At 42.5% G+C, this 27,173-nt stretch overlaps 1 protein-coding gene across 1 annotated transcript; it reads right to left on the bottom strand.

Moving 5' to 3' along the window:
* Positions 1-27,173, bottom strand: LOC115790802 (beta-arrestin-1). Its single transcript, XM_030744749.1, has 16 exons — positions 26,981-27,173; positions 13,287-13,317; positions 13,118-13,178; positions 12,916-12,960; positions 10,573-10,769; positions 9,220-9,279; positions 8,993-9,060; positions 8,626-8,761; positions 7,659-7,743; positions 7,510-7,582; positions 6,759-6,896; positions 6,556-6,639; positions 6,334-6,357; positions 6,067-6,137; positions 4,366-4,414; positions 1-2,448 (listed from the first exon to the last, which is right to left on the bottom strand). Exons 1-16 carry the CDS (start codon positions 26,998-27,000, stop codon positions 2,337-2,339), a joined length of 1,254 nt encoding a protein of 417 aa, XP_030600609.1. The 5' UTR covers positions 27,001-27,173; the 3' UTR covers positions 1-2,336.

Here is a 27,173-nt window from a genome sequence, read left to right as displayed (position 1 = left end):
TATACAAGCTTCCCTCTCACCCAGTCAAAATGAAAGGTAACTGGAATAATAATAATAATAGAAATAACACATATTTTGGCTTTTTTTTTCTTTAGCCTGTGACTTCACATTACAATGAAAAATAAAATACTTGGTTTCATTCAGACTTTTAAGTAAGCAGTGACACGTCTTCCCTCCACTAACACACACACACTCACACACAAACAGGACTAATGATTAACATCAACAACTTCTGCACAATGATTGTTAACATGTGACGTGTGAGACGGGATGTTTGAGACTGTCACGGTTTTACTTCGAATCATCAAAACTTTATTCTGTTCTATTCATTAACGGGACAACCTCCCCACGCCCTCCTATTTACATCACATCCCTCCTGATCTATGAATATCTGTGTGTGAATTTTCATATTGACTTTCTTTCTTCAACACGACAATATTTTACCTGATTTTTGTCAAATCTGCCATCAGGCAGGGATTACCTGATGGAGCGCTTGAGGCGTCAGACCCACAGACCCAGAGACTGGTCAGCGACCCCCTGGCAACCTCGGGTCACTACACACCAGCCAGTTGTGAGTGGTTGGTGGCCTTTGCTATGTTGAAAACAATATCAAGGAGGGTATTGTTTCCTTGTTTGGAGACAGGTTGGCGTCTCATCTGCAGACTACAGGTGACCGAGGCAATCGCAAGGAGCTCTCTGATGCAGTAATACATCAATCTTTCTGAACTGATTTCACCCGGATTTACTCCAGCAAACCTCACAGTCTGGTCGAGGAATGTATAACTTGATCAGTGAGGTCACAGACTAGTCTCTGGGCCTGTGCGATGACCCCCACCCCAACTGTACACGATCAGATTTTATTCTGTGAACAGTTCAGTTTCAAACGGCTTTCATTGTATTTATTTTCAGCATTAACTCTTTATTATTTTTTTTTCATATTTTAAGGTAAACAAACGATGATGCGAGTCATTTGGATTCAGTATCCGGAGAAGAGATTTTTATTGACTGATTGATTTTTAAGTGTCTTGTTTTATGTTGGCTGATGAAATGTTTCAGATATTTTGGTACCAACACAGCACAGTTTTGTAGACAGTTTTTAAAAAATATATTTTACTCTGACAAATCAATTATTTAGAAAACATAAAATATCATTTCAGTGAAATCACTTGTTCAAATTTGAAATGTGTGCAGCATCACAGTAATTATCGTAAATGGATTTAAAGCAGGACGTTTTATGTCAGAATTTCAAAAACAGAAACAAAATTAAAATGAAAAAGAGTCCAAATGTTTTTAATTGTTTGGGTTTCAGATTACAGTCTAACAGCTTTAAAAGCAGCAAAGATTAAATTTTTAGACTTTGCAGCTAAATTTATTTAATTCTTCACTTTGTAGTTTTGCTTTATGACGTTTAACCCACCGTTAAAACTGTCGCTGTTTAAATTTCTGTCAGATGACTCATCATTTCAGAGGAAAACATTTTAAAATTTATATTGAGAGAACATGTAAAGCATTTTAATAGAAATGAAGTGACTGAGTGACCGGCGACTGCCTGAATGGAAGAAAATCATTCTACATGCTGATGATGATGATTTGGAAAATGATCAACATGAAAATGTGAATGTGAAACTGTATGCCACTTTAAAACCAGGCCTCATCTTTCATAAAGTTTGATTATTCACGATATTAATAAATCATATGAAGTATTTATTCATGCAAACTAGACCACCGGCTGCTCTTAAATGATTGGCGGCTTTCTCTGACAGTTTAAAGTCCTCTTGGCGGGTCGGGAGACCCAGCAGATCCCTTCAGTGCCGTTTCCTATTTGCTCTGCGGCTTTAGCGACAGAACGATTACGGATGGTTACCCAGCAAAATCCTCCGTCAGCTGAAGTTTGGCTCCAGTGCTGAACCAAAGTTGGCAGTGTCGTTTCTAAAGAAGACCCTCTGATACGTGACTTTAAAACTAATCTCAACACAACTTTACATCTGTTTGGTCCCTAATGGAAACACTTAGAACAAAGAGACATTAGAGGCATGCTACCAGTTGTCGTTAGGAGCTGCGGATGCCGGGTCAGTGTTCCAGGCGATTCCCCCTGGAGTAAAGAGCCGCTCCAGCTGAACACTACTGATGTCTAGGCTGCAGTATTCTAGCTTTTTACACCTCAGCAGGACTCAGAGAGACGACAAACATGAACGAGCACACAAACACGGCACCACTGAGTGTTTAAAGGGTGTCCAGACTGTGGTTTGACCTAAAGGTGACCTCCATTAGCTCCACACTACAAACAGCAGCGAAACAACAGCAGCAGTGGTCGCAGTCGCAGTCGCTCCTTCCCTCTATCTGTCGTTGAGTTTGGGCGAGTCTACCGGCTCCTCATCTTCATCCTTATCATCTTTCGCCCCAATCAGCCGCTGGCGGGCAAAGTCTTCAAAGATGATGTCATCATCGCTGAGGGAGGAAGAGCATTACAGAAGTTAAATCAGTGACGTTTTAAATAAGTCACATGACTTTTGGTTTGATTTGAAAGTAAACAAAATATGGAAAAATAGATAAGTAATTAAGTAAATTTAGACTATACTGGATCACTGTGTGTGTGTGTATGTGTGTGTGTAGCAACATTGGGTGTAAAGTGCTACATTGTAGTGTTATAGTAATGTCATTACATTTTTCTCTAACACATCACTGCCTCCTGGTTACAATCAGGGTGTCGTTACTTGATCAAAAATGACCAAACATGCCCATTTTTTCCCAGGAATCAGCTGATCTCAGTTGGCGTGCAGAGAGGAGGAAAATGGTGACGCAGTCTACAACTACTGAGGAGTGGAGATTTGGACAGTCCTTTTATTTTTATCGCAGGAAAGGATGAGAGACAAACTGCAGAAGAACTGCGATATTGGCTCTTTCCAAACATCTGCACAGACGGCATATTAACGTGAAACTAGTGAAGAACTAGTGAATGATGTTAGAGCTGAGCGCATGCTGACCACAGCCCAGCGGCTGATCTTCACCAGGTAACAAAGTCGGGTTTGTTGCCTTCATTTCGACCCGGATGTGTTTCCAGTGTGTCTGTCTGGCTCACATGGTGGCTCCACACACCACCATGTGCCATAATACAGGACTCAGTGTAACAAATTACTTTGTGGAATAATTACATAATGTAATGGATTACTTTTAAGAAAAGTAACGAGCAACATGCAATACATGACACTGGTGGATACAAACCCCCAACACACACTGTAGTATATCTTGACAAATATAATAATACTACTAATAAAACTATGTAGGAGGCACATCAGTTTTATTTCTTCCTCTTGTACAGAGAGATGTCAGAGGTCAGTCAGAATGAATGGTAACATGGGAGTCGTGCCTAAATACAGCTGACTGGATCGTAGCACTCCACGGTCAGCGGCGCTGATCCGATACTGAGCCATCAACCGTTTGTCATTTAGGTTTGAAATCTTCTGAAACTTGGGTACGGCTCTACAAAACAGGGGAGACGCATTTTGGATTTCCTTTCTTTTGAAACTGGAAGTATTCATTGGGTAAATCTATACAAAATTCTGCAGATGAATTTCTGATTTCTTACAAATTTTCAAGAAATACTGTAGATTGATGTTTCACTTCAGTCGCTACTTCTCCTTTATTCTTCTGAAACTTGTTCTGCGTATTCTTTTGGGTGAAGGTCTACAAAATGTTGCAGACAGATTTTACATTTCTTTCAAATTTTTGACAGTTCTAAAAATTTGATTCCAATATTTCACATATTGTACAAGTAAAACCTTTGACAGCAGAGCTCTGAAGGCCAACAGGTCCCATGTTTAAGAAATCATTTTTATTAGATTGTTGTGCACAGGTCTGTCTCACAAACACTGAGTGAAGCTCAGGCAAAGTTGTACAGAAAGGAAACTGTGAACAAGAGGGTGCATTTCCTTTTGGTCGTGTATGTGTTCACTGTAGATACTGCATATAGAAGAATCAAGTGAGTCTCATTATTCTGTATTTTATCTGTGCAGCTGGGGAGTCGTTTCCTTTGTTGTACGCATGAAATGATAATCGGTAAAATGCAGAGTCGGCTCACAGCAGCTGTGTTTGGAGGCTCTGCTGACAGCAGAATGAGTTTCCAGTTTAAAGCCCATTTCCTGCAGCTCCCACAGCAGCAGGCATTAAGACGCATTAAGACTGAAACTCTGGAGACGAGTCCATCACGGCTAATGCTGCAGCGGGCCGAGAGGAAACCCTGTCTGCTGTCAGGGTTATTGATGAACCCGTAAACCAGAGCAGAGCCAATCAGAGTGAAGAGGAGAGGCAGCAGCTACATGAGGAAGGAGAGACTGGAAGACCGAGACAGAGAAGACGGCAGCTTACTTTGTGTCAAACTCGATCAGGTTTGTGTCGACCGGAGCTTCATCTGCAGCTGCAAAGGAGAGAAATCACAGTTACACACTGAACACATCGCTGAGAGACATTTGTGCTACTTATAAGATGTTTTCTTGGTTTTGAGCCTTTGCTGAGGTTCCAAAGAAATCTCTGTTTTAGACACTTTTTAAGAAAAAAAACCTCTTTTCACATGTTTGTGTTCCTTTCCAGCTCATCGCTGGTGTCAGAACGACTAATTTAAATTCATCTCCAAGAAAGTGAACTTCTCGAGATTCAGTCCATCCCATTATCTGAACCTGACACCAGTCAGGACGCTCCTATCTGTCAGACGGGCCTCTGCTTGTTTGGCCGGGAAGCTCCCCGCATGAGGAGCTGGTTAGTGAAACAAGAGCGCTACAGGAGACTGCTCCATCTTTGTTCCTGTACCCCAGATTTCCAGCTTAACTCTAAATCGAGACACCTGAAGAGACCTGATGGCTCTGTGGAGGAGAAGCTGGAGGGAAGAGAACTCTAACTGTTCTCCACAATTCATTGTAAACAAGGTCAGAGATGGTGGTCGAGTTTAGGAGAACAAGAACTGTAGCAAAGCCCATAAACACTGAGCGAGGAGGCTGCTGTGAAAGAGACGTATGTGGGTGTCCACCTGAATGACAGAGCAGATGATCTGGGATTACTGCGGCTGTAAGAAGGGGTGGAGCAGACTTTACAGTGCAACATAAATTGCTGATGTATTTTATATTCACCTCTGACTGACGCAGACATCACTTTATCATTCCACTTGTCACAAGAATCACATGACGCAGAAAGCCTGAGTCAGAGAAAGTTCATAACACCGTTGTGATGCTCATTATCTCTGACTGGGGTTTCAGCTGATGAAAGTCTGGCTATGATTCATAGCTACACCCCTCAGATCTTTCAGAGTCTGAAATGAGATGCTGAGGATCTTCTTCAGTCTTCAGTGGTGAATTCCTGTGCTGTGGTCTGTTGGGGGAGCAGCAGGATCAGTGACCTCATTCAGAGGCTGAAAGGATCGTTGGTCTGAACCTGAAGATGTTTGAGTCAGTGAGCAGCAGGAGCTTTTATTCAGACCCCGTCGGCTCTGCGGTCCTGATGAGAGTTCCTCCCTATTACTGTAACCCGATGAAGCGGCTCAACACTACTGCATCTCCATGAGTGTTTGCATCATCCACATATCAACATTTTTCTTATCTGCTTTATTTCGTATTATTATTCTTCACATAATCATGATTTTACTGCTGTATCCTGGACACTGGTGCAAACCCTGCACTATTGTCACACTGAAGTCTAAAAATTCTCCACAGTCCTGTTAGAGATGACAAAAGACACACTGTGTAAGAGAGCCAGAGATTAATAATAACTAATGATTAAATGCAGAGTGCTGCATAAATATAGTGAAATTAAACAGGCCTGATCCAGCCCTAACTAAATATTAACAGTATATTAATATCTGGAATACTATTATACTGAACATCAAATATTAATATGCATTACAAATGTATGTTTTCGAGGTCAGATGGTGCACTGACCCTTTAAACCTACAGGCAGCATGTAGAAAGCACTGAATCCCCCGTTTCTCTAAACCTAATGCTGATCATGTGAGTGCTGCAAAACGCTGTAACTGCTGCTGTGTCTGAACTTTCCTGTTTACAGAACGAGGAAACATCTCACCTTCTCTGTAGATGGATTCTTCTAAAGGCTTCGGGTGCATTAATGTGAAGGGCAGCTCAACAGAGACGTCACTGAAAAGCAGATCATTCAGGTGCATTACAGCTCATACAAATAATCCACAGCAGCTTTATAAAACTATTTATCATTATTATTATTATAACAACTACTGCCATGAAGGTGCTCAGTGAGATGTTCAGGTGACCTTTGTAAATCTCAGTGTCCGCTTTGTGTCAGTGTGTTCATCAATGACAGAATGTGAACGGTTACCTCGCTGCCAGATCTCCAAGGAGCCTGAAATCAATAAAAATAACAGACCTTCAGCTTCACAGCAGCAGCAGCAGAGTTTCAGACGCTGTTTTAAAACCACACTGCCTTTCATGAGGGAGAGCATTCAGCAGGTAGATGCTAATATGGCGACCGATGAAGTGAAAAGAAAACCAAAGAACATAAAGTGCATTTGAATGAATTTTAATGTCAGCCAATACTGACCCGCCACGAGACACAACCAGCTTCACTTTGACTTTGTAGGACACAATGATCCCAAGAATCTCCTTATTGGCTCCATCTCTTAACCTGCATGGAAGAAAAAAGATTCAGACATCACTCTGCTCTCTTGTCTTTCCCTGATACAAAGTGAGAAATTCCCACTCTTCAGCTGGCAGAGAAGGCATCACGAGTATAGCTGGACTCACAGTGTGCTGGAGGCCAGGTTGGTGTCCTCGTGTTTCAGTTTCCCGTCCAGGGCGAGGCCTCGTTTCTCTCGATTGTTGGCCAGAAACGGAGTGAGGGTGAAAACTTTGCAGAAGGTCGAACTGGGAGCAACAACATCACTGAGGAGAGAAAAATATATTGTATATTTTATATATATATTGTAGTTTCAGCTGGAAAATGAACCATAGCAATAACTTTTCTGATTTCATATTTGAGAGCTCGTCATGAGCATCGGGTTTTATTGCTGTAACCCTCCTCCTGATTATTGCTGTTGATACTGAGCTTAAATCCGGGCTGGATGCTGGTGCAGTGGAGGGTTGTAGGTTGGACTGAACAGTGTGAAGTTTGCATCTTTTTTGCACGGCTCTTCTTAATGGTGGTGATTTTTAGTCCCTGTTGGTCATCATGATGAGAAACCAGCTCAGACTGAGACCTTCAGTGTGATCATAAAGGTCCAGATTTTGTTTTTGAGCATTTCTGGACTTCTTGTTATTGACAGATAACTTTAACATTTCAACGTGCACCAAGTTACCGACAAAACACTTGGCAGCAGGGTGAGGGTGAGACAGCATTTATGGAGAGCAAGAAGGAACCTTTCGAATTAACTTTCTTACAGACATTTTGGCTTTTCTGTGCCAAATGGGTCGAAGGGTGCCTAACCACGACCCTTAAAGATTAATGACCCCTTAAAGTTCTCAAAGTGAAACACTAACTTTGTGGAGTGAAACTCACTCTGACTCCTCGGTGGCCACTGGACATTTGTACTGAGCCGTGTTGAACAGGCAGATGTCGGCATACTGTCGTACTGCGGAGACACAAATCAGTGTTTAATGAGACGTCTGCGCAGACACACTCAGGCAGGAAGCGGCACCCTGGATTACCTGAGATCTTCATCTTCTTCACGGTCTTGTTAGTGTTGTTGGTGACGTGAACGTTGACACTGATTGGCTCACCGTGGTAATAGATCTGAGACACAACAGGCAATTAACCTTAGAAAACCATATTACAACTTTCCAGCAGAAATAAACATGTTTACATCCTGATACACAAACTGCTTCGGTCTCTGTAGCTGATTTCACCCTTCATAACATGTTTCTATAACTCACCTGTTTAAACTGGATTAAGGTTTAAAGTTTGCATTAGAGGCATGGCCTCTTTGACTGGCAGGTGGATGGCGACACAGGCGGCTGTAGCTTTTAACTGTCTGCTAGGCTTCACCTCAGCTAACTGGAGTCCCTGAACTGGACCTCTGGACTGTGTTTGTGACGTTGGAGCCTTTTTAATGCAATTATCTGACCAATAATATGACTGCTTCATTGGACTAACAGACCATCCAAGAAGACGGAGCTCCAGTTTGGCTGAGTGAAATTCTAGGATTTTATTTGGATGTTACTGATTAGCAGGCATGTGGGTCTGTGCGGATTGATTGGTGGTTGACTTCATGATGGCTATATCCATCTTCTATATAGAATCTAGTCTAGTTGCCAGATTGATGTGCTGTTGGTCAGACTAGTCAAGACCTGAATTCTTCTGTTTTTTCACCAGAGCAGGTCCTGGTGGCTGTCAGCAAAATTTCTTTGCTTTCTCAGTATCAGTCAGGCAGTCATGATGTCATGAGCCACTGTAGATTTTGGTGTAAACGTAGCAGACAGCCACAGGTTTGACACAGTAAGAGGGAGTATAAACAGGAGGTGATGAAGCCAACACAAACAGAGATCCACAAACGAAGCATGTTCTCTCTTCTTAAATGAAGTCTGTGTCATTCCATTTTCTTTAACTTCTGTTTGGAAAAGTGCTCCATAGAGGCGTTTTGCTGCTGGTTGGTGTGTGTGTGTCTTCAGGTGTTACCTCCTTATCCAGAGAGGCCTCCAGGTGCAGAGGTTTGTCAGACATCAGGAACTGTCTGGTGGTCTCTGCTGTCGGCTGAGGACCAGGCTTTTCTGGAGCGTACTGCACTTTCCTGATAACTAGACGCACTGAGTTCCTGCAGCAACACAAAAAAATCCAATCATTTTATGAACTTGGAGACATTTCTTTCAGTGTGAATGTGTCCCAGATTATTGTGGTTTATTCTCATTCAGCAGTGAGGTGCTCAGCCTGCAGCAGTAATCTGTATGTGTACAGGCAGCTTCAAAGGCATGACTGATTTCAGTTTCATTCATAATGCATCTCTTTATTGTGCCGAGGGGCCGGCCTGCAGCTGACTCACTTTTACCTTTTGTGGATCTTTTCTTCAACATTTTCTGCACAGAAAGCTTTCACCTCAAAGTCAACTCCACAGGCCTGAGGACACACCACAGCAAGAAAATGTCTTCAGATTTCATCTAAATTCAAATACATTTTCACCTTAGAAAGGCTCTTCAAACCCAGAGGAGCTGCATGGCAACACAATGAATGAAGCACAAAGTAGAAGTAAAATTAAACTGGAAGTTGTGGCTTTACCTTCCCGGTGTCCTCTGGTCCCGGCTGCAGGGTGACAGAGCACGGCAGGTTCAGAGGGATCTGAAAACATATGAAATATTTAAAATGTCTGAAACATTTATGGCACAGGGCAGAGTGGGAGAAAAATCTCCAAAACACATTTCATGATCTTCACTTTGGATTCCGTCTCTCCGTCACTTTTTGTTTTTGAGCTCTGAGAACAAAAAGTGAAATAATAGAGTTTGTGTGTTCAGACCATCTGTGATGAAGAGACGGCAGCGTTGGACACACGAGTGACTGAAGCTTGAACATCATGCATGAGGCAGCTTTTTCTGTTTTTTCCAAACTAATTCAATCATTCATTCATATCTGAGCAGACAGCCTGAACAGCTTCATCTCCCATTATTTTCTACTAATGGAGCTACACTTCCATTAAGACTGACATCCTGTTTACATGGATCTTTGTAAACTTTGCACATAATTACTCACAGATGCTCAGAAGGATACAAAGATGAAATGAGGACATTTTGTATCCAAGAGGTCAAACATCTAATTCGTGGAGACTTAGAAAGGCGGGCGAGCGCCATACCAATAATACTGGCGCCAGTGCAGCAAACTGAACACTCTAGATTATTATAATTAAAAAGGAATCTTTCCATTAATGTGGAGGACTTTGGGAACACTGCAGGCAATGCTAGACATAAGTCCAGGAGTTTTCTCCCCGACAAACCCTCACATATCGCACTACTTAACAGCTGTGATGCTGAGGTGTTGTTCCAAAATCTCCACCAATGCAAATCTCTGTGTGGCTTCAATGACACAGGCCTCGAGTCCAGTCAGTGACCCCCCTGGAAGAGTGTATTTCGGCGAGTGACTGCGATCAGTCACTAGCATTAAATTGGTCACAAATATGTCTATGGTGCTGCACCAAAAGCCTCATTGTGATTGTTTTGGTTGCTGGCAGGTTGCTGTAGTTTGCATGGCAGATGCCGACTTTTCTGCAAACACACTGCCTTTACTTTCCGAGCTGTCACAAGTTTCACTACAGCTCAGAGAGTAAATACAAAACAATCATAAGGAGGTTTTTGGTGTGATGGATGGCATGCAGCGACAACCAGCAGGATCCAGCAGCCACTCACCAACACCGTCTGGGAATAATAATTTTTCCCTAGTGATCAGAGGTTGCCAGGAGGTCACAGACTGGTCTTTAGGCCTGTTTGACTGAGGCCTTACCCAGTTCTGAGTCTTCTGTCTGACAGGCTGAATTCAGCTCTCTTGTGGATGACACTAAACAGATAATTATAAAACGATGGAAGATCAAGCATGGTTACAGTTCACTGGATAAAAATTCAGGTGGCGCAGCAGCCTCAGTACCTCAAATGTGAACGGATAGGCATGTTCTCCCAGCTTTTTAATCAGGCGTTCCTGGAGACGAGTCAGACTCTTCTTCTCTTCAGAAATCGGAGGAAATGCCTGGATGTTTGCCACAAACAGGTCCTTCCGGAACGTCAACCCAAGGACGTCCAAATCCTCTCGACCATAACGGAACGCACACGTCAGCGTCACAAACACTAATGAGACAAGAACAAAAGACAACCACATCCGATTTAAAGATCAATAAATGATGGCTGAACATAAGAAAGCAGCTCCCTCTGTGCCTTCGTAGTAGGGTTTAATATTTTTCCCGAAAATGACATGAATCAAATCCTGGGAAAAGATAAGCTATTTCCCGGGAATCCCGGGAAAAAGTTGTTTTTTTTTTTTTTAATTTTATTTTAATTAGGCCTTCTGTATATTGTAGAGGTAGCTTTCCAGCTATGTCCTGTTATGCCCAGTAGGGGGCAACGTTGGTTGATTAATGTAATAAAACCTACATCTCAGCATTCGAGTGCTCGAGCTATGCGGTGTTGTATCGTTCCTCAACACTCCCTTAACAAATATAACTCGAATATTCCTGCATTGTACATGGAATTATACCAAGATATTTTACAACTGCTGGTGCAAAACAATACAGTTCATCTCCACACAGCATTGATTAAGGCTCAGCTACTTGCGCTGTCGTGCACACCGTTCCACCAGTGGAACGCTGTAATAGTCATTGAAAAGTTAACTACCGTACTACACTATAATATGGCATAACACAGGGCCTTGAGTAATGCACTACGACTTGGTCATTGCCATTCTGGCAACAGCAAATTTATAACACTGTGTCTGAGGGTTAAAGTAGGTTCGCTGTGAATCGTCTTTTGAAAAACTGGCCGATCCTTATAGCCTAAAAATATACATTTTACTCAACTCCATTTTAAACGCGAAATATGTTAAAGTAATCTATTTCATGATAATTTCTTCACACATTAGGCCCGCATCCTAATTCATGATCGTTAGTAAGCGGCTGCAAACGAGGAAAAGAAACACTCGAAGTTAAACAGATATTTCTTTATTGTTCAGGGCAGGCATATTTTATAGGCTATAATGCGACTTTTTTCACGGTTTCCTGTCTTAACGTTTCCCGGGAAACGGGAAATGGTTCTGATTGCATTTCCCGGTGTTGTGCCAAAAAGTGATCGTCTGCCAAAAAGCGATTTCCCATGTTTCTATGTGCTTTAATGTCTTTGCTTATATTGGTGAATAGGGTGTAGTCAGTATGATTTATGAAGGGCTTATATATAAAATTAAGAAATTACCTGTTTTTCAAGTACGTTTATGACTCATTATTATACATTATAATAAATCCAGTCCTCTATCTTTACACTCTATCTTTATAGAGTGTAATGTTATATTTGTTGGGTTTTCTGCTGCCCTCTAATAAGACATTTTTAAGATAAATTACAGTTTTTACCCTGATAAATAAAGACTATATAAAAGTCACTGCCAAAAACTGATTGCAGCTTCTGCCTTGTAACAGAAATGTTGTTTCTCACTCAAAATGACTTGATATCATTCACGAGAGATATGTTTGACATATTTCTCACAGATTATAGATCAGCAAGTAATTTACAACAGTTTAAATACAGGCAATCATTTTCTGGCAATTACCGGAAATCACTTTTTGGCACAACACCGGGAATCCCGGGTCCCGGGATTAAACCCTACTTCGTACCGAGCTGGGCTGAAGTGATTAGTTTGGTTGCTCCAAAATAAAAGCTCCAAAACTTTAATTTTGGAGCAATTTTCAATGTTCAAGATACTTTGTGAATATCGTCAGGGCGTCTTTGTTAGACTTCCTGGCAGGAGAAAGTTTTATTCTAAATTGTTGATCTATTAATCGAGTAGAATCAAATGAAATTAAACTCTCAATAAAAAAAAAATTGAAAAAACAGACTTTCAGGCCCATTTCTTATCCTGCTGAGCTGACTGAGCTCACAGTCCTGCAACAAGTGAAACACAATTTAGATGGACGTTTTGACCAGTTTGGACCCGGGAGATGATGCCAGGGTTTCAGTCATGTCCGCTGGGTTTTTTTCTGACACAGCTTACATACAGAAACATTTTCTACATTAAACCAGGCAGGATGAGGGGAGCTGTCTGTGATGCAGACCCAGGAAGTGACGGGAGGCCGCAATCCCAAAGACAACCGTCGTTCGTGCTTCGGTGACACTGAGCATTAGTTTAACCAACCAACGAGGGGAGTTTAGAGGCGTAATCTCTCACAGCTACGATGATTTCTCACAGCGGCCGCTTTTAGTTTTCCATCACAGCAGCACTCAGGTTTCTCACCTTTCCTCTCCTTCAGGTACTCCGGGTCGATCAGAACCACTCCGTCTGTGAGGAGAAAACGGGAGAGATTTGGCAAAGTTGGTTTTATTTCAAAAATCAACTTAAACTAAAATCTGAGTGAAGTTGTAACCCCATCCATCCATCCATCCATCCATCCATGAGTGTCAGACCACAGACGGCTGCTAAACATCAGAAAACTCACCGACGGGCTCCACCCGATCCACGTGGTCCACGAAGTCTCTCTTCCCCAGGTAGACAGTGAGCTGAAGGAGGAACGCAGCCATCAGTAAATCAGCCTGAAACTGGAGCTGCTGCTCAAGGCAAACTTTCATCCGAGATACTGTGTTAGCGGCAGAAAAGGTAAGACTCACCTTTCCATTGGGACTGGCTTTCTTAAACACTCTGAAGGGAAGCAGAGAGAAAAGCACAGATCACTGCGTGTATGCATTTCATATTTTTCAAATAAAAGTCCCTGAAATACACGGTTCTAAAAAAAAAATGTTTTTGAGCAGCATATTATAATTAGAAAAACTGAATAAATGCTTTCCAACACTTTGCCAGAGGTGTCGTCATTTGTTGTTGATTTCTCAAATAAAAATGATCCATGGAAACATGGTGTACAGTGAAATCAGCGAGGTTGTCTTTGCCAGATGTTTCTGTTGATGTTCCTGTATTTTGGTGGATGATGGGCTGGGCTGTATTCAGGTCAGTCGGACCGGCTCGGTATGGTTCGTTCATCGCCCGCTGGAATAAGACAGAACCTCCCTGACCTGCCTGGAGGGTAGCAGGTGTGTTCTCGAGCCCATGCAGCGATTTCCACCACAGAGTCGGGTCTGAGGCTTTTTATAAATGTGCAAAACTGAAGCTGAAAACTGAAAGTGTATGAAGTGGGTGTAGGAAGCCCGGCCTACACCCAGCAGTGAAGGATCTGTTCTCCATACAGCATCCAAATGTCACGCAACAAGAACACACAACACATGTGCAACACACAAGCACACAAGTGCTGTCTCACTGCTGTGCAGTGTGTCATTTATGGCTACATTTTTTCTTTTATTTAGTTTTATCGTCATCATTTGAACTTACTTTACTCCTGCTTTTATTTATTGCTTTATGGATCCGATCAGAGCTTTTGACTTTTATAAGCTGAGTGATGATCAGCTCATCCTGACTCTTTTAAGGCTGCAATCACATCTTTTCTTTTAAAAAAAATATTGATTTTTCAGCTTCGAGTGTCAAAAAATGTGAACATATTCAAAGGTTTCCATAGAAACAGACTTTCAAAAGCTCTGAAACAGTGAGTTTAACCTCACTGATGGTGATGGATTCTGGGGGAAGTTTTGCTTTAAATAATCATTTGGGCTCTTAGATTGATCCTTCCAGCAGGAGATGATCCCGCCCTGCTCTTCATGGTCAGTTTTAAAGTTCTCACTTTCCACAGTAAGCCATAAAGTCACAATCAGAGGGATAACAGAGCATGTGCAGTCAGTCATCATCATCATCATCACCATCAGCAGCTTCCTCTCTGAATCTCTGCCTAATGCGGCCCAACATTATTGACCCCCTGCCCTCCTCTCTGTGTTAATGTTGTCATAAATTAGCTGCTGTGGCTCCATTAGCTTTCAGCTTCCTCCTGAGTGGATCTTCATCAATCAGCAACATCGGGACGCCGGTTTTAGCCGGAAACTGGAGGGACTCCTAGGAGCTCGCCCACTGCACGATCAGCTGCTCACCACAGTCTCAGCAATTAGTCCAATTAAATTTTAACACGGAGCAGCTCAGCCATCTGAAATCACACATCAGACGGAGCAGCTGGAGGTAAAACATCAACTCTGTGATGCTTAAAACAGACTGAGGCCCTTTGAGATGTTTATCGACCACAACGCTTTTAGATTATCTGTTTGTTTGTCGTTTAAATCACAGCTGAGCGACCGTCTTGGTGTTTAAGACTGCTGGGAGGACAAAATAAGATGTCCTCTTGAACTTCTCTGTGCTGAACACCTGTAATGTAACCGGTGCAGCTCAGCACTCTGTGGCTGCTTGTTTGTGTGAAATGAGAGAAAAGATCCTAAAAGCTTCACTAACAGGAAGTTGGCCAATGTCAGAGGGAGGGAGAGAAAAGAAAGAGCGTAAACACAATTAAAGACTCACTCAAACCGAATAGCAGCTGAATCTTTGTGTCAGATTCATGACAATACAGAAAGGATGCGGTCAGAGCTTCTTAACGCAGAGACGAATCAGTGCAGGGTTACAGTATGAGAGGCTGTCAGGTCACATTTCACCTGAACACAGGTGATATCTTAGAAATTCATGAAGTCAAAGCTCCTTTTAAGCAAAAATTAATACAGTTTTCCACTTTTCCTCATTCAACCATTTTCCTAACAGCTTTTCCATTTCAGGGTTGCAGGGGGTGGAGTCTATCCCAGCTGTCATACAGTGAGAGGCGGGGTCCATCACAGAGCTCACACAGGTGGACTACCATTCACACCTACAGCCAGTTTATAATCAGCAGGTAACTGAACACGCATGTGTTTGGACTGCAGGCTGGAGCCATTAATGTAAATGGTTAATAAAGTGGATTTACTCTAAAATCAGAGCTCATTTATTGATCATCATCATTATTGTTTGTTATTATTGTTATTGGGATGTTGTTGTTTTCCTGATAATGCTGAATCACCACATTCCTCCACATCTCTCATTTCTCACAAAATGACATATTTATACACATCTACACTTTGGAAACTCAGTTATTGCTCAGTTCTCGATGTTTCTGTAACAATAAAAAACAGAAAGAAAATAAATTCAAAAACTTTTACACGATCTCCTCTTGCAGGAACTGTTGGGGGATTGATTTGATATTTTTCATCAGAAATAAGCTGAATACTTCCACGTTTGTTTTCTGCCTTTTCTTCACCTCTTCCTTCTGGAGGTGAAGCTGCAGAGCTTCTGATCGATCAGGACGCTCTGACACAGAGGAACACTAACTGCCTGATCAATACCTGATTGTTGTGTCAGCTCTGCAACAGCAGACCACTGATGATTGAAGACTCCCTTGATACCCGGACTGCGGCAGAGAGACTCAAACTGGCCCCATCACATCAGACTGATGATACCAGCGGCTGCTTCTGACCTCACGGCAACTTTCTCGCCTCCTCAGATCCACAAACTGACCGTCACTCGTCGCAGGATTTATTTGACAGGCTCCCTGTCTAGCTGCCAGAACACGAGCTGCTTCTTTGTTCGGGCCCTCGGGCTGCACTGCATTAAAAACAGACCTGGTTCTGTGGTGGAGGTCACTGTATGGGCTCAGGAACACTTCTGAAAGCCATCAGCAGTGAACGCAGCTTCATCCACACATGAAGCTCAAACTCTACCACACAAAGAACAAGCAGAGGAACAAGATCCAGAAAATCCACACGCTGAGCCCGAGATCATTTAAGATGGCCTGAGGCCCAGTGGAAAATTGTCCTGTGCTTTGACCAATCAGAAGCTGAGATTGTATCTAGAAATCATGGATGCTCCATCCTCCAGGCTAAAGAAGCGAGGGACCATCCGGCTTGTTATCAGCACTTATTTCACGAGACCAAAGATACGGGAGCAGCTGGAATCCTACATCAACAGGAACAGAAACATCTGGCACTCCTTAAAACCTCAGACAGGCGTCAGCACAGCTTGAAAATAAAACCTGTTTTGGAAAGTTTGGACACTGTAGGAAAAATCAAACCACATTTTCAGTGTCCTCACTTTCATTTCATTTCGACTCTTTAAGTTTTGCACATTTTTCATCGCAAGTGTGAATGTTTATGCAAAGGCGCGCCTGCATCGTTTGATGACATTACCAGTTTTCCTGCTTTGAGCTTTATGGAGCCAAAAACACCAGAAAGAAGCAGCTGAAATCCTCAAGAAATCCCGCACGCCTTCAAACTCCAGCAGCTCACGCAGAGAGTTAAAGAAGAGCTGAGGCTGCTCAGAGGGAAACTTTACTGAAACTTGTTCAAACTTCAAATGAGCAGCAATTAAAAAAAAAAATCTTCAGTTTGTTCCATCGCCTCTTAAATTCGGCTTTAAATAAACTGCAAATGATTATTCTGCAAAGACTGTAAATGTTACTCAGACCCTGCAGCTCTGTGGGTCTTTAATAATCAATTTCATCATGGATGAACCTGCTGATTATTCAATTTACTGTTTGTTCTACAAAGTGTAATAAACAAAACAGGGAGAAAAGGTTTTTTACAGCCCCCATAAAATGTGCTGACTCCTCAGGCCGCAGCATCAGCTGCAGCTGGCCTCCTGCCAAGTTTAGGTTTGACTTTAAAATCCCTCTAATTACTTTTAGGGCCTGGCACAGGCCGACTCCAGCATTAATCAATGAGCTGCTGATCACACGTAGTGCTGATAGGTTTATTGGTACAGCACCGTTTAACAGAAAGATAAATCTAAGCGCTTTCTATAAAACAAAATGAGGCATTGAGAGCAGAATAAAATAAAGATGAAGCGACGAGAACAGATCCATTCTGGGACTGAAGCTGATCAATCCAGATCTCACTCCCACAGAGCACCTGTAGGATATGGTGGAACAGGAGATTCTCATCATGGACACAACCAACAAACCTGCAGCAGCTGTGTGATGCTGTCATGTTGCAGCAATACGCTGAATCTGAGCCACAAAGAAAAAGGAGGTCCAACCGGGTACAGTACAGGAAAATAAGAGTGCAGGGCCATCTGCATCTTATCACTGCTCTGCGTGTAAACAACACCTTTTCAGATCTCTCGATGTGTAAATGGGAAAACCCAAAGGTCGTAAATCAACATTAAACAAGAAAAAGTCAGAAATATTTTACAGCTACTAAGTAAAACAGACGAATCTGAGCGCTTCACGTGTCTCAGAGAGCCCTGTCCACTAACTACAGCCGAACCGCCGAGGAAACGAGGAGGCAGCAACAAAAACACAGAGGCTGCACTGACCTTAGGGATCTATATTTTGTACATACAGTAAAACATATTCTGGGGCCGATGCTGCTTTAATGGAGGCTGGAGTTTCTGTAGTAACTTCTCTTGCTGAGAAAGTCTCCCGAGCTGCAGCATCAGTGTTGAGCCTGAGCTGCTCTGTATGTCTGACTGATCACGCTGAACTCATTAATATTCTCCTGACGCGGCTCATTCAGATCATTGAGCCTGAAAACACAGAGAAACACACTCAGACACAAGACGACAGCAACCACAGCGCAGAAACACGAATCCCCCCCGTGCTCACACTCAGGAGAAAACTAAAACTGTGGTTTCTGAAGCATTTCAAAGGTCCTCCTTTAAGCATTAGAAACAAATCAGGGCGACAGGAAGACTTCGGCAGGAAGAGGATAAATAAAAACTTGGGCTACTGAGTAAACTCATAGAAACACTGGGGTGCCATTTAGTTTGCCTTATACAGCCATAGACGAGGTCATTAGAAGATGCTGTCACTCCATGTGCCTGGTAGACCACGTCCGTCCACAGATCAACATCCGGCTTCATCAGCCGTGTCCGATGATACGCCTTAACGTACATGTGGCGCTGCTACCATCACCTGAGGAACAGCAGAGCTCAGCACAGAGGCCGAGAATCCACTGACAACAGCTGCTGCTGCAGCACTTCTTCTACTGTATTCAGAAAGCACTTCAGCATCAAGGACATGTTGGTGAGTCAACCTCAGAAGACACTACATTTCAGTAGCCTTGAACATCACACTGAAAGTGGTTTAAAGGTCTAATTTGAAGCAGAAAATCGTGGAGGCAGCGATACGTGCTGAGTCCTGTGTGGAAGCTAAGAAGCTGTTTAGAGGGGAAAACTGATCTCAGTCTAGAGGCGCAGACAAATATTAAGAGCCCAATATGCAGAAAAGGATGCAACTGCATTAAACCAGCAGCTGACTAAGTTCCTGGTTGAGTTCCTCCTCCGTGTGCCAGAAAAGTCCTGCTTGCATGTGAACATGCCCAGTCTGCCCGGAAATACAATAAAGAGTTAGTCCAAAGTGCTCCCAGTGCTTTATGACAGGTCTGCCAGGTAAGGATGTATCTGCAGGATGACAGCAGCAGCAACAAGTTGCTGTTGCAAATTGTCCAGCACTTTTACACATTTACAGAGCAGGTCTGACTCCAGAGAAACAGAGTGAGGAAGAAAAAGGAAAGAAAACCCCCATTTACAAAAACAGAGGAGTGGAACATAGAAATCAGGGAGCCTAAAGGTCGCAGGGCAAACTGTCCAACACAAGACAAAAGCTGAAGATCGTAGTCAAACTAAGGTGAACACAACTATTTCTAAGAGACCAGAGAGACACGGTTACATGTGAGCAGTGAGAGTGACTGACAGAGCAGGAAACTGGAAGGGAAGCAACAACATACAAATACTTTATTACTGTACTTAAGCAGAATTTTCAGGTATCTGTACTTTACTTGAGTATTTATTTTTCTGACAACTTTTTAATATTACTCCCTACAAACACAAATATCTGTACTTTCTACTCCTTACATTTTCATAACAGGCTTTAGATTTAACATCTGAGGGAGGTTTTTATTTCACATCACTGCACGCCTTCAAACATCAAACTGATTTGAGCCTAAATGAAGGGAAAAATACCACCAAAAAGATACAATCCTATTGTATGCGATAAGCCCTGGTGTCCATCACAGGGGCTTATCGCATGCAAAGAGTCAAAAGAGGCAAAAACATCATTTGTGCATCATTTGTAGCGGACCTGAACACTCCAGAACAGCATTTTTAAATCAGATACTGGATCTGTGTATGATGTGAAGTCGTGTTTTTTCAAACTGAGGTATACTACCTTAGTGCTATTTAAATACTGCAGTTTATCGCAGGATAAACTGGTCAGTTTCCTGTACTGTGGTGAATTTACAGTAAAGCTCTGTGTTGGACTGGTGCACATGGCTGTGGTGTTCATGGTCAGAGTTACAGGTTACATCAAGCGTAGCAGAGATGAGTTTGAATTAAGCTGATGATGCTCAGATTCATTCACCAGCTGTAAGCTGTCAGCATAGAGAACAGAAGTCAGCTTACATCCTGTAGAGTTCAGTTGTGTAAATCCACACAGAGCAGGTCAGCTGATCACAACCTGACGCAGAACATCTGCTGGAGCTCTCAACAGAAATGATTGTGAGTTGTGATGCTTTTCCTCACACTGAGCCATCGCGGCCGGCCCTAACCCTAACCCTCCCACTTTAACCCCTGACTGTACTAATTTTTCTGTTTAGGTGTGGAGACAGAGTAAAGAAAAAAAAATGCAGTGCCACGTCTGCTATTATTTTATTATTTATTATTATATTAATATAGCATGAGGTTCAGTTAGCTTTGAACAAAAATAGCTGGTAGAAACATCCTCCAAAGAGCTGCTTTTACTTTTTTACTTTGAGTACATTTCAGAGCCTGTACTTTTTCACTTTTACTTCAGTAAAGACGTTGAATCAGTAAAAGGCTTTAATGTCACTGAGGAAAATAATGAGAGAAAGAGAAAACCAGAGTGGACCCAGTGAAAGACCAGCTTTGCTCAGAAAAGGCCCTGAACATGCTGCTGAACCTTCTTAATGGAGCCAGAAGTGAGAATCTTACTCACCCCATTAAGACATACTGTGGGTGTCAGTCACTCCGCCAGGGAGGGAGGAGTCAGAGAAGAGAGGGATATATCAAAAACCTAAAAATGGACATTGAGGTGATGATCTCCCAGTAGCCAAAACATGTAATGCCATACCTCAACCGCTGTATGACGGGTAAGGAACCACAACCAGGATTTGTTAAAGAAGGACTTTATCCACAAATCCACGTGCTCACATGCATCTGCAGTGGTTTGTGTGAGGAAAAAAGATGGAAGCCTGAGAGAGTGCAGTGATTACAGGTGGTTTAATAAAAAGACAATCCCAGACAGGCACCACGTGCCACACTATGCACAGTTCAGCATGGACCAAGGCTAAGCTTACCATCACGGTAGCATCAGTGAGAACTTTAAAAGTTCACAGCCTTCACAAACCCATCTCACAAACACACCCTCAGCTTCTCAGCATGGAGGAAGTCTGGAAGCTCTCAGAGACAGAACATGCATTCCTGCTTTGGTGATGCAGACTGTTCAGTGATGAGGAGACAAACACACAGACTTCTAAAGAGACATTAAAATATGAAACATCAGGCCAACCGGTTCATCGTGAGGTACGACTTCACCAACCTGCTGTATGAAAACACACTGGCACCATCATATGGACATTATATAGTGTGGCCTGGCCACCCCCCCCCACCACCACATGCCATCCCTGTAGGATAACACAGAGACCGTTTAACAACATGGACTGTTTGTGAAGTGAAGAGTTGACATCCTTGATTTGAATGACAGAAAAACAGCTGTTAACACTGTTATCTGTTCTTAATACTTACCTGCCTTGAAGAGCATCACAGCTGCTCAGTGTATAGCTAACAGGGTGATTGGTGTTCAAGTATTACTCACCTGGTGTGATTACTGAAGAGCGTTCTGGCTGAGTTCATATCTTTGATTCGCTCTGATATGGTAAATGGACCGCTTCTTATATAGCGCTTTTCTGCTCGCATCATTCACCCACATTCACACAAACACATTTTCTAAGTGTTTTCTATCCAACATTCACACTCCGATGAACACACTGGAGAGCAACTTGGCCCAAGGGTGCTTTGGCACGCAGAATGGAGCAGCCAGGGATCGAACCACCGACCTTCTGACTGGAAGATGACCTGCTCTACCTCCTGAGTCACAGCAACCCGGGTAATTGTTTTCAGTATGTTGTCTCAGGTGAAATTAGAGGACTGATATTATTGTTAAACCGTGGGAATGCCCAGCACGGTGTGATTATGTCACACAGTGATAGTGATGTACTGCAGTGGTAAAACCTGAAGGGCACTCAAGACATTTACTTATCTGACAGTCATCACCATTAAATGAGTAACGTTTAATGTCACAGCCTTACATCATATAATACTGCTGGGTTTTGTAGCCAGTGCTGAACTTTAAATGTTGAGGACAGCATTAATTTTGCTGGGGAGGAATGTGGCACCTGCAGCACCTGCACAGTCTCCAAATACCTGCTCAATGCTGTCACTGATTTTTTTAGCAGTTCGTTCGTTCCATTAATGCCTTTATTTCACACGCCAGTAGGAGGCAGAATAAGCTGTCTGTGTCATTACAGCCAGCCTTGCAGAGAAAGCATTTGTAACTGGGAGAAAAACGTGTTTGATTGGTGATGAAAGTCTGTGCCCGGTGTCGCCGCACCTGCAGCTTGCTCGTTTCACCTGGTTTTATCTGGTGAAGGAATAAAATGAACTGTTTCTACATCTCCAGCAGTCTGAGAGGTTTAACACACACAGCTGGAAGCAGTTTATGCCTCCAGTCTTTTTTCCTGCAGCTGACATGATGTCATTTCTGCTTCTGACTTAAAGAGCTGCAGGAAATACAATTATGGGCAGTTATACAGATGCAAATTTGCAGTTAACAACAAAATATCTGAATGGAGTGTGGGAGATTCCACAGAGAGCAAAGCACATTACAAACACCATATGATATGTTCGGCCTCCTGCGTACTGCTTTTCCCCCGATATGAAAGCTTCTGTTTTTAAGGTTGCAGTCATTTTTTTCTCAGGAAGGTTTCTAACTGAGTGAAGTGACCTGGAAGTATCTGTGTGGCAGTGATGATGAGAGCCGGTGGAATTCCCTAAATAACAAAAACTCTGTGCACCTTGGAAGCAGCTGAGCCTGAGTCTACTGCTTCAAAGCTCCCTTTATTACCTCTTTTAGCAAAGGATACATCGGAGCTTCCTTTATGAAAGGAAAGGAAATTATGCTGTCCCACAATTCATAGCGGTGCACAATCTGACCGTTCATGAAAACAAAAAGATCATCATGTAAGTTACTGCTGTGTTTTCCACCTGATAACGGCCATTTCTGAGCAGGCTATTAAAGCCACAGGTGAGCTCTGAGCGTTACCTCACAAAAATCAGCTGCTTAGCAAGTTGTTACCTGTGTGAAGCACTTTGTAATGTTGTAATGTATCTTTACAAATGTGCAAAGTAAAAGGCTAAAGTGGAACTCTGTCTGCATTGGTTATGTTTCCATTTGGATCATTTCAGGATGATCATGAGTTCATTTGACCTCAGAGATGCTGAAAGCTTCAATAAGACAAGTGATTTTTCCACCAGGACGTGCACGTGTGCACAGTGCACACAACAACACAGTAAGACCACAGTAGGTAAAGCATCTCAGAGGAGACACTGTAGTTCCACCACTGCAGAGCCACATCAACAACATCCACCCTCACATTATTAACAGGTGGATTCTCTGAGTACTACGATCCTCTTCTTTAAGTTCTTAGAAAAAGATCCTTCACATCTTCCCTTCCATTGAGGTCAAGGAAAAGTGATTAGGAGAAGACACAGGAGGTCATTTTTTTGACTATTTAACCACAACTCAAAGCCAAGCTGCAACAAGAACAGAACCCACTGAACGTTTCTACCAGCCTGTGGAAACCCTGGTGGACATCATGTTCTTAAATTTGACTTCACTCCACAACGATCAATATATGAGTGAAGTGCAGACTTTCAGCTTTAATTGAGAGGGTTTAACAGACCAACTGCAGTAACTGTTTAGGAATGAAAGACATACAGAGTCCCCCATTTTCAAAGGCACAAAAGTAATGTGATAAATTAACAAAATTGTAAATATATTTTTATTACTTTGATGAAAATGCTTTGCAGTCAGTGACAGCCTGAAGAACCCATGGACATCACCAAATGCTGGGCCTCCTCCTTACGCTGCTCTGCAGGCCTTCACTGCAGCACCTTCAGCTGCTGCCCGTTGGCCAGTCTCTGCCTTCATTTTGGTATTTAATACTGAATGCAAGTTCAAAACTTTATCTGCTTAAATTCTCATGGAATAACAAAGGAACCTGAACATGAAACTGTTTATCAGTCAACTGTCCGATTACTTTTGAGCATCGGAAAACAGGACTGTGTATCCTGAGCAGCTAGTTGTACCTGACTGTGGACAACATTAGAGCCACTGACAGGTGAAGCGAAGTGATCGTCATGTTGGGCAGTTCTAGAAGTTGATGAGTGCATTTTATTGTCTTTATTTGTGTTCATATTTGTGAAACGGCCTCATTGTAACAAGAGTCAAAGAAAGCGTCAAGGTAAGCCTGTTCAAAATTCTCACACGTTCTTGCTCCGCCCACTTCCTCAAGGAATTCATTGGGTGGTGATTTGGGACAGTATATGGGAAGCATACTAACATTTCACACAAAACAGCAAGCAGCAGAGGCAGATATGAAAGCTGTGAGTACGTTTTCAAAATGCTGTTGCTGTGTCCATTTTTAGATATTTTAGGGGATATTTTATTTTTTTAAGCTTCATATTTCTGGATGACTTGTCAGGTTTGAATCTACTTACAAAAGTGCTTCAAAGTTTTCAGATATGAGAGGTCCTGCTAACATCGCCAGCTCTCACACTGCCTGGGTGGTCACGACTAATTTTATCCTGCCTAAAGCAGCTACTACAGGCACCATTTTTGTAATTCCTTCCATGACTCTTATATTTCGGTCTGTGTGCGTGAGTTGTCTTGCTGGGTCTTCCAAGGTGAACTGGTCATTGCTGGGTCACCAGTATCCGGTGCCACTCAAAAGACCTCTAGCCCACCACTGTACTACGGCCCCACCTTGGAGCCAGGCCTAGGAAAGGGGCCTTTCAGTGAGTGAGCAAGCATAAACAAAGACCTGAGGGACCCTGGGTCTGTGTGGCTTCATTTTAAAATATCAACTGTATGCCAACTAAGCTGATAGTTTGATCCAGCTTCCTGTCAGGAGGCTGTTTCAAAGCTTCACCTAATCTGAGGTCTCACAGTTGTTTGTGATCTGCAGTTTTATTGTGACGTTTCCTCTGGTAGGGAAAGGAGTCAAAGAGGAAGTCAGGTGACACTGACTATAATGGACAGAACTCTAAACAAGCAGCTAAAAAATAAATCCAACACTGGAGCACCAAAATCTGCAGTTCCTCAGATGTCCAGCAGAGGCTCCTCAGTGAGTCAGTCCCCATAGACTCCCACATTAAAGGTTTCCAGCAGAAACAAACATGTTTACAGCCTGATACAGACACTGCTTTGTTCTCTGTAGCTAATTTTCCCTTTCACAACAGCTGTACAGGGGAGACTGTTTCTATAACTCACTGGTTTAAACTGGATTAATGCTTAAAGTTTGCATTATTGGGGGCGTGGCCTCTTTGACTGACAGGTGGATGGTGAAACAGGTGGCTGTAGCTGCTAGGCTTCACCTCAGCTAACTGGCGCTCTGGACCCTGTTTGTGATGTTGGAGCCTTCTGGAGCATTTTAATGCAATTATCTGACCAATAATATGACTGCTGTGGCTTCACTGGACTCACAGACCGTCCAAGAGGGCGGAGCTCCAGTTTTGATGAGTGAAATTCTGCAGTTTTATTTAGATGTATCTTTGCACTGATTAGCAGGTAACTGCTAAAACCAGGCTAGCTAGTATTCGCTGGTAACTCAGCATCCATCGTCTTGTTTAAATTTGGTCATTTCTAACAAGGCAGCAGCCAGAATGCCAAAGCTGATGCTTTAAAATGTGGAGTCCAGAAAGCAGTGGGTGATCTACAGTTTAAACACAAGCCGCTGCTTTCACATCAGAGCTTTTGCTGATTTGAAGCTTTTTTAGATGGAAAATGACAAAGATTGAGCTGCATTTTGCATTTTCATTAAAAAAAATGTTTTTAAAAAATTAACCATTAATTTCACTCATTTAATACTGTACCTCAGATACATGAGCACAGAGGTGGGGATTTGTTTTTGAATTTCATTAATGTTGATGGAGAGGTGGAACATGGGCTGAAAGTTTAGCATTGACCCTAATGAGCCAATACAGTCGCATCCCGGGGAACTACAGCCATGGAGAGATCGCAGGCCTGTTAGGAGGCTGGAGGTGTGGGGGATAAAATGTATTTTTATGAGTTAAACGTGTGGGCTAAAATGAGCCAGTGGATAATTCAACAACAGAAAATGAAGTGTACATGAAACATTTCCATCATTTAGCAGCTGTAAGACTTTATGGTGGACTTTATGATGGACTTTATAACCATCACTGCTCCCAACAAAAACCACAATAGCCTACACAATGTAGGATAATATATAATATACTGTAAATAGTCCGGCCTGTTAAGGTTCAACACACAGGCACATCATGTACATTGTATATAGTGTTATTATTATTAGTAGTAGTATTAAGGTTAATATTGTTTGTTGATTTTATATATATTCTTTTCTTAATAGTGTGAATTATTATATCTTTATTTATATTTATAATAACTGCGGCTGCTGTTACACCCAAATTTCCCCTCTGTGGGACAATAAAGGCTGTTTCTTCTTCTTCTTCTTCTTCTTCTTCATTTCAATGTTTTCTCTGAATGACTTTAGATTTTTAACGTTTTAAACTTTGGACAAACTCTGAGCTCTGGGTAACTGAGACTGCATTTCTCTCTGTTTTCTGACCAACCATCGCTCACTTACACTTAAACAGTCCGTGGCTGAAGCCTGTAAAACATTAGCTCTCCTTTAATAAGTCCAGCGATGTGCATGAATAAATCTGATAGGAAACACAGCAGCAGCAGTCACAGTGACACTTCAACCACCTTCTGCTCTTTAGTCTTAGATGCTTTTACATGAGAGGAAATACTTGCACTGATACCCTTTTTCTGTAATTTAATTACTTTCATAGAGTGATTCCATTCCCCCACCCTCTCCCCATGTTTCCTGTGTGCTTTGACTGTCAAAATAAAAGACAGAAAGCCCCCAAAAATACAGAGTAAACCTGTCGGTGCCACTCACAGAGACATCACACTCTTTAAGGTTCTGCCACAGCGTTATGTAACGTTACAACACACACACACAAACCTCCTCTAAACGGTTCTGTGAGGAACCACCAACACACAGCAGCTCTCTGTGTGAACACACACACACACATTCTTCAGGGTGTGTTACTGCTGCACACACCCATTAAATCTTACCTTGTTCCTTTATCTCCCATCCTGACGATGTCGACAGCAGGCGGACGGAGAGATGATGGAGGAGGAGGATGGAGGGATGCCGTCACCGTGGAAACTGAGGGCAGGATATCTATGTGTCTCTCTCTTTCTCTTTCAGGAAGCCGTCGTCATGCCATCAGAGTCTCCTCAGCGGGAGGAAAAACCTCCATTTGAG

Source organism: Archocentrus centrarchus, chromosome 13 (assembly GCF_007364275.1).
Source record: "Archocentrus centrarchus isolate MPI-CPG fArcCen1 chromosome 13, fArcCen1, whole genome shotgun sequence".
NCBI lineage: Eukaryota > Metazoa > Chordata > Actinopteri > Cichliformes > Cichlidae > Archocentrus > Archocentrus centrarchus.
The sequence above is the reverse complement of the archived record's forward strand: the minus strand, read 5'-3'. Positions and strand labels throughout refer to the sequence as shown.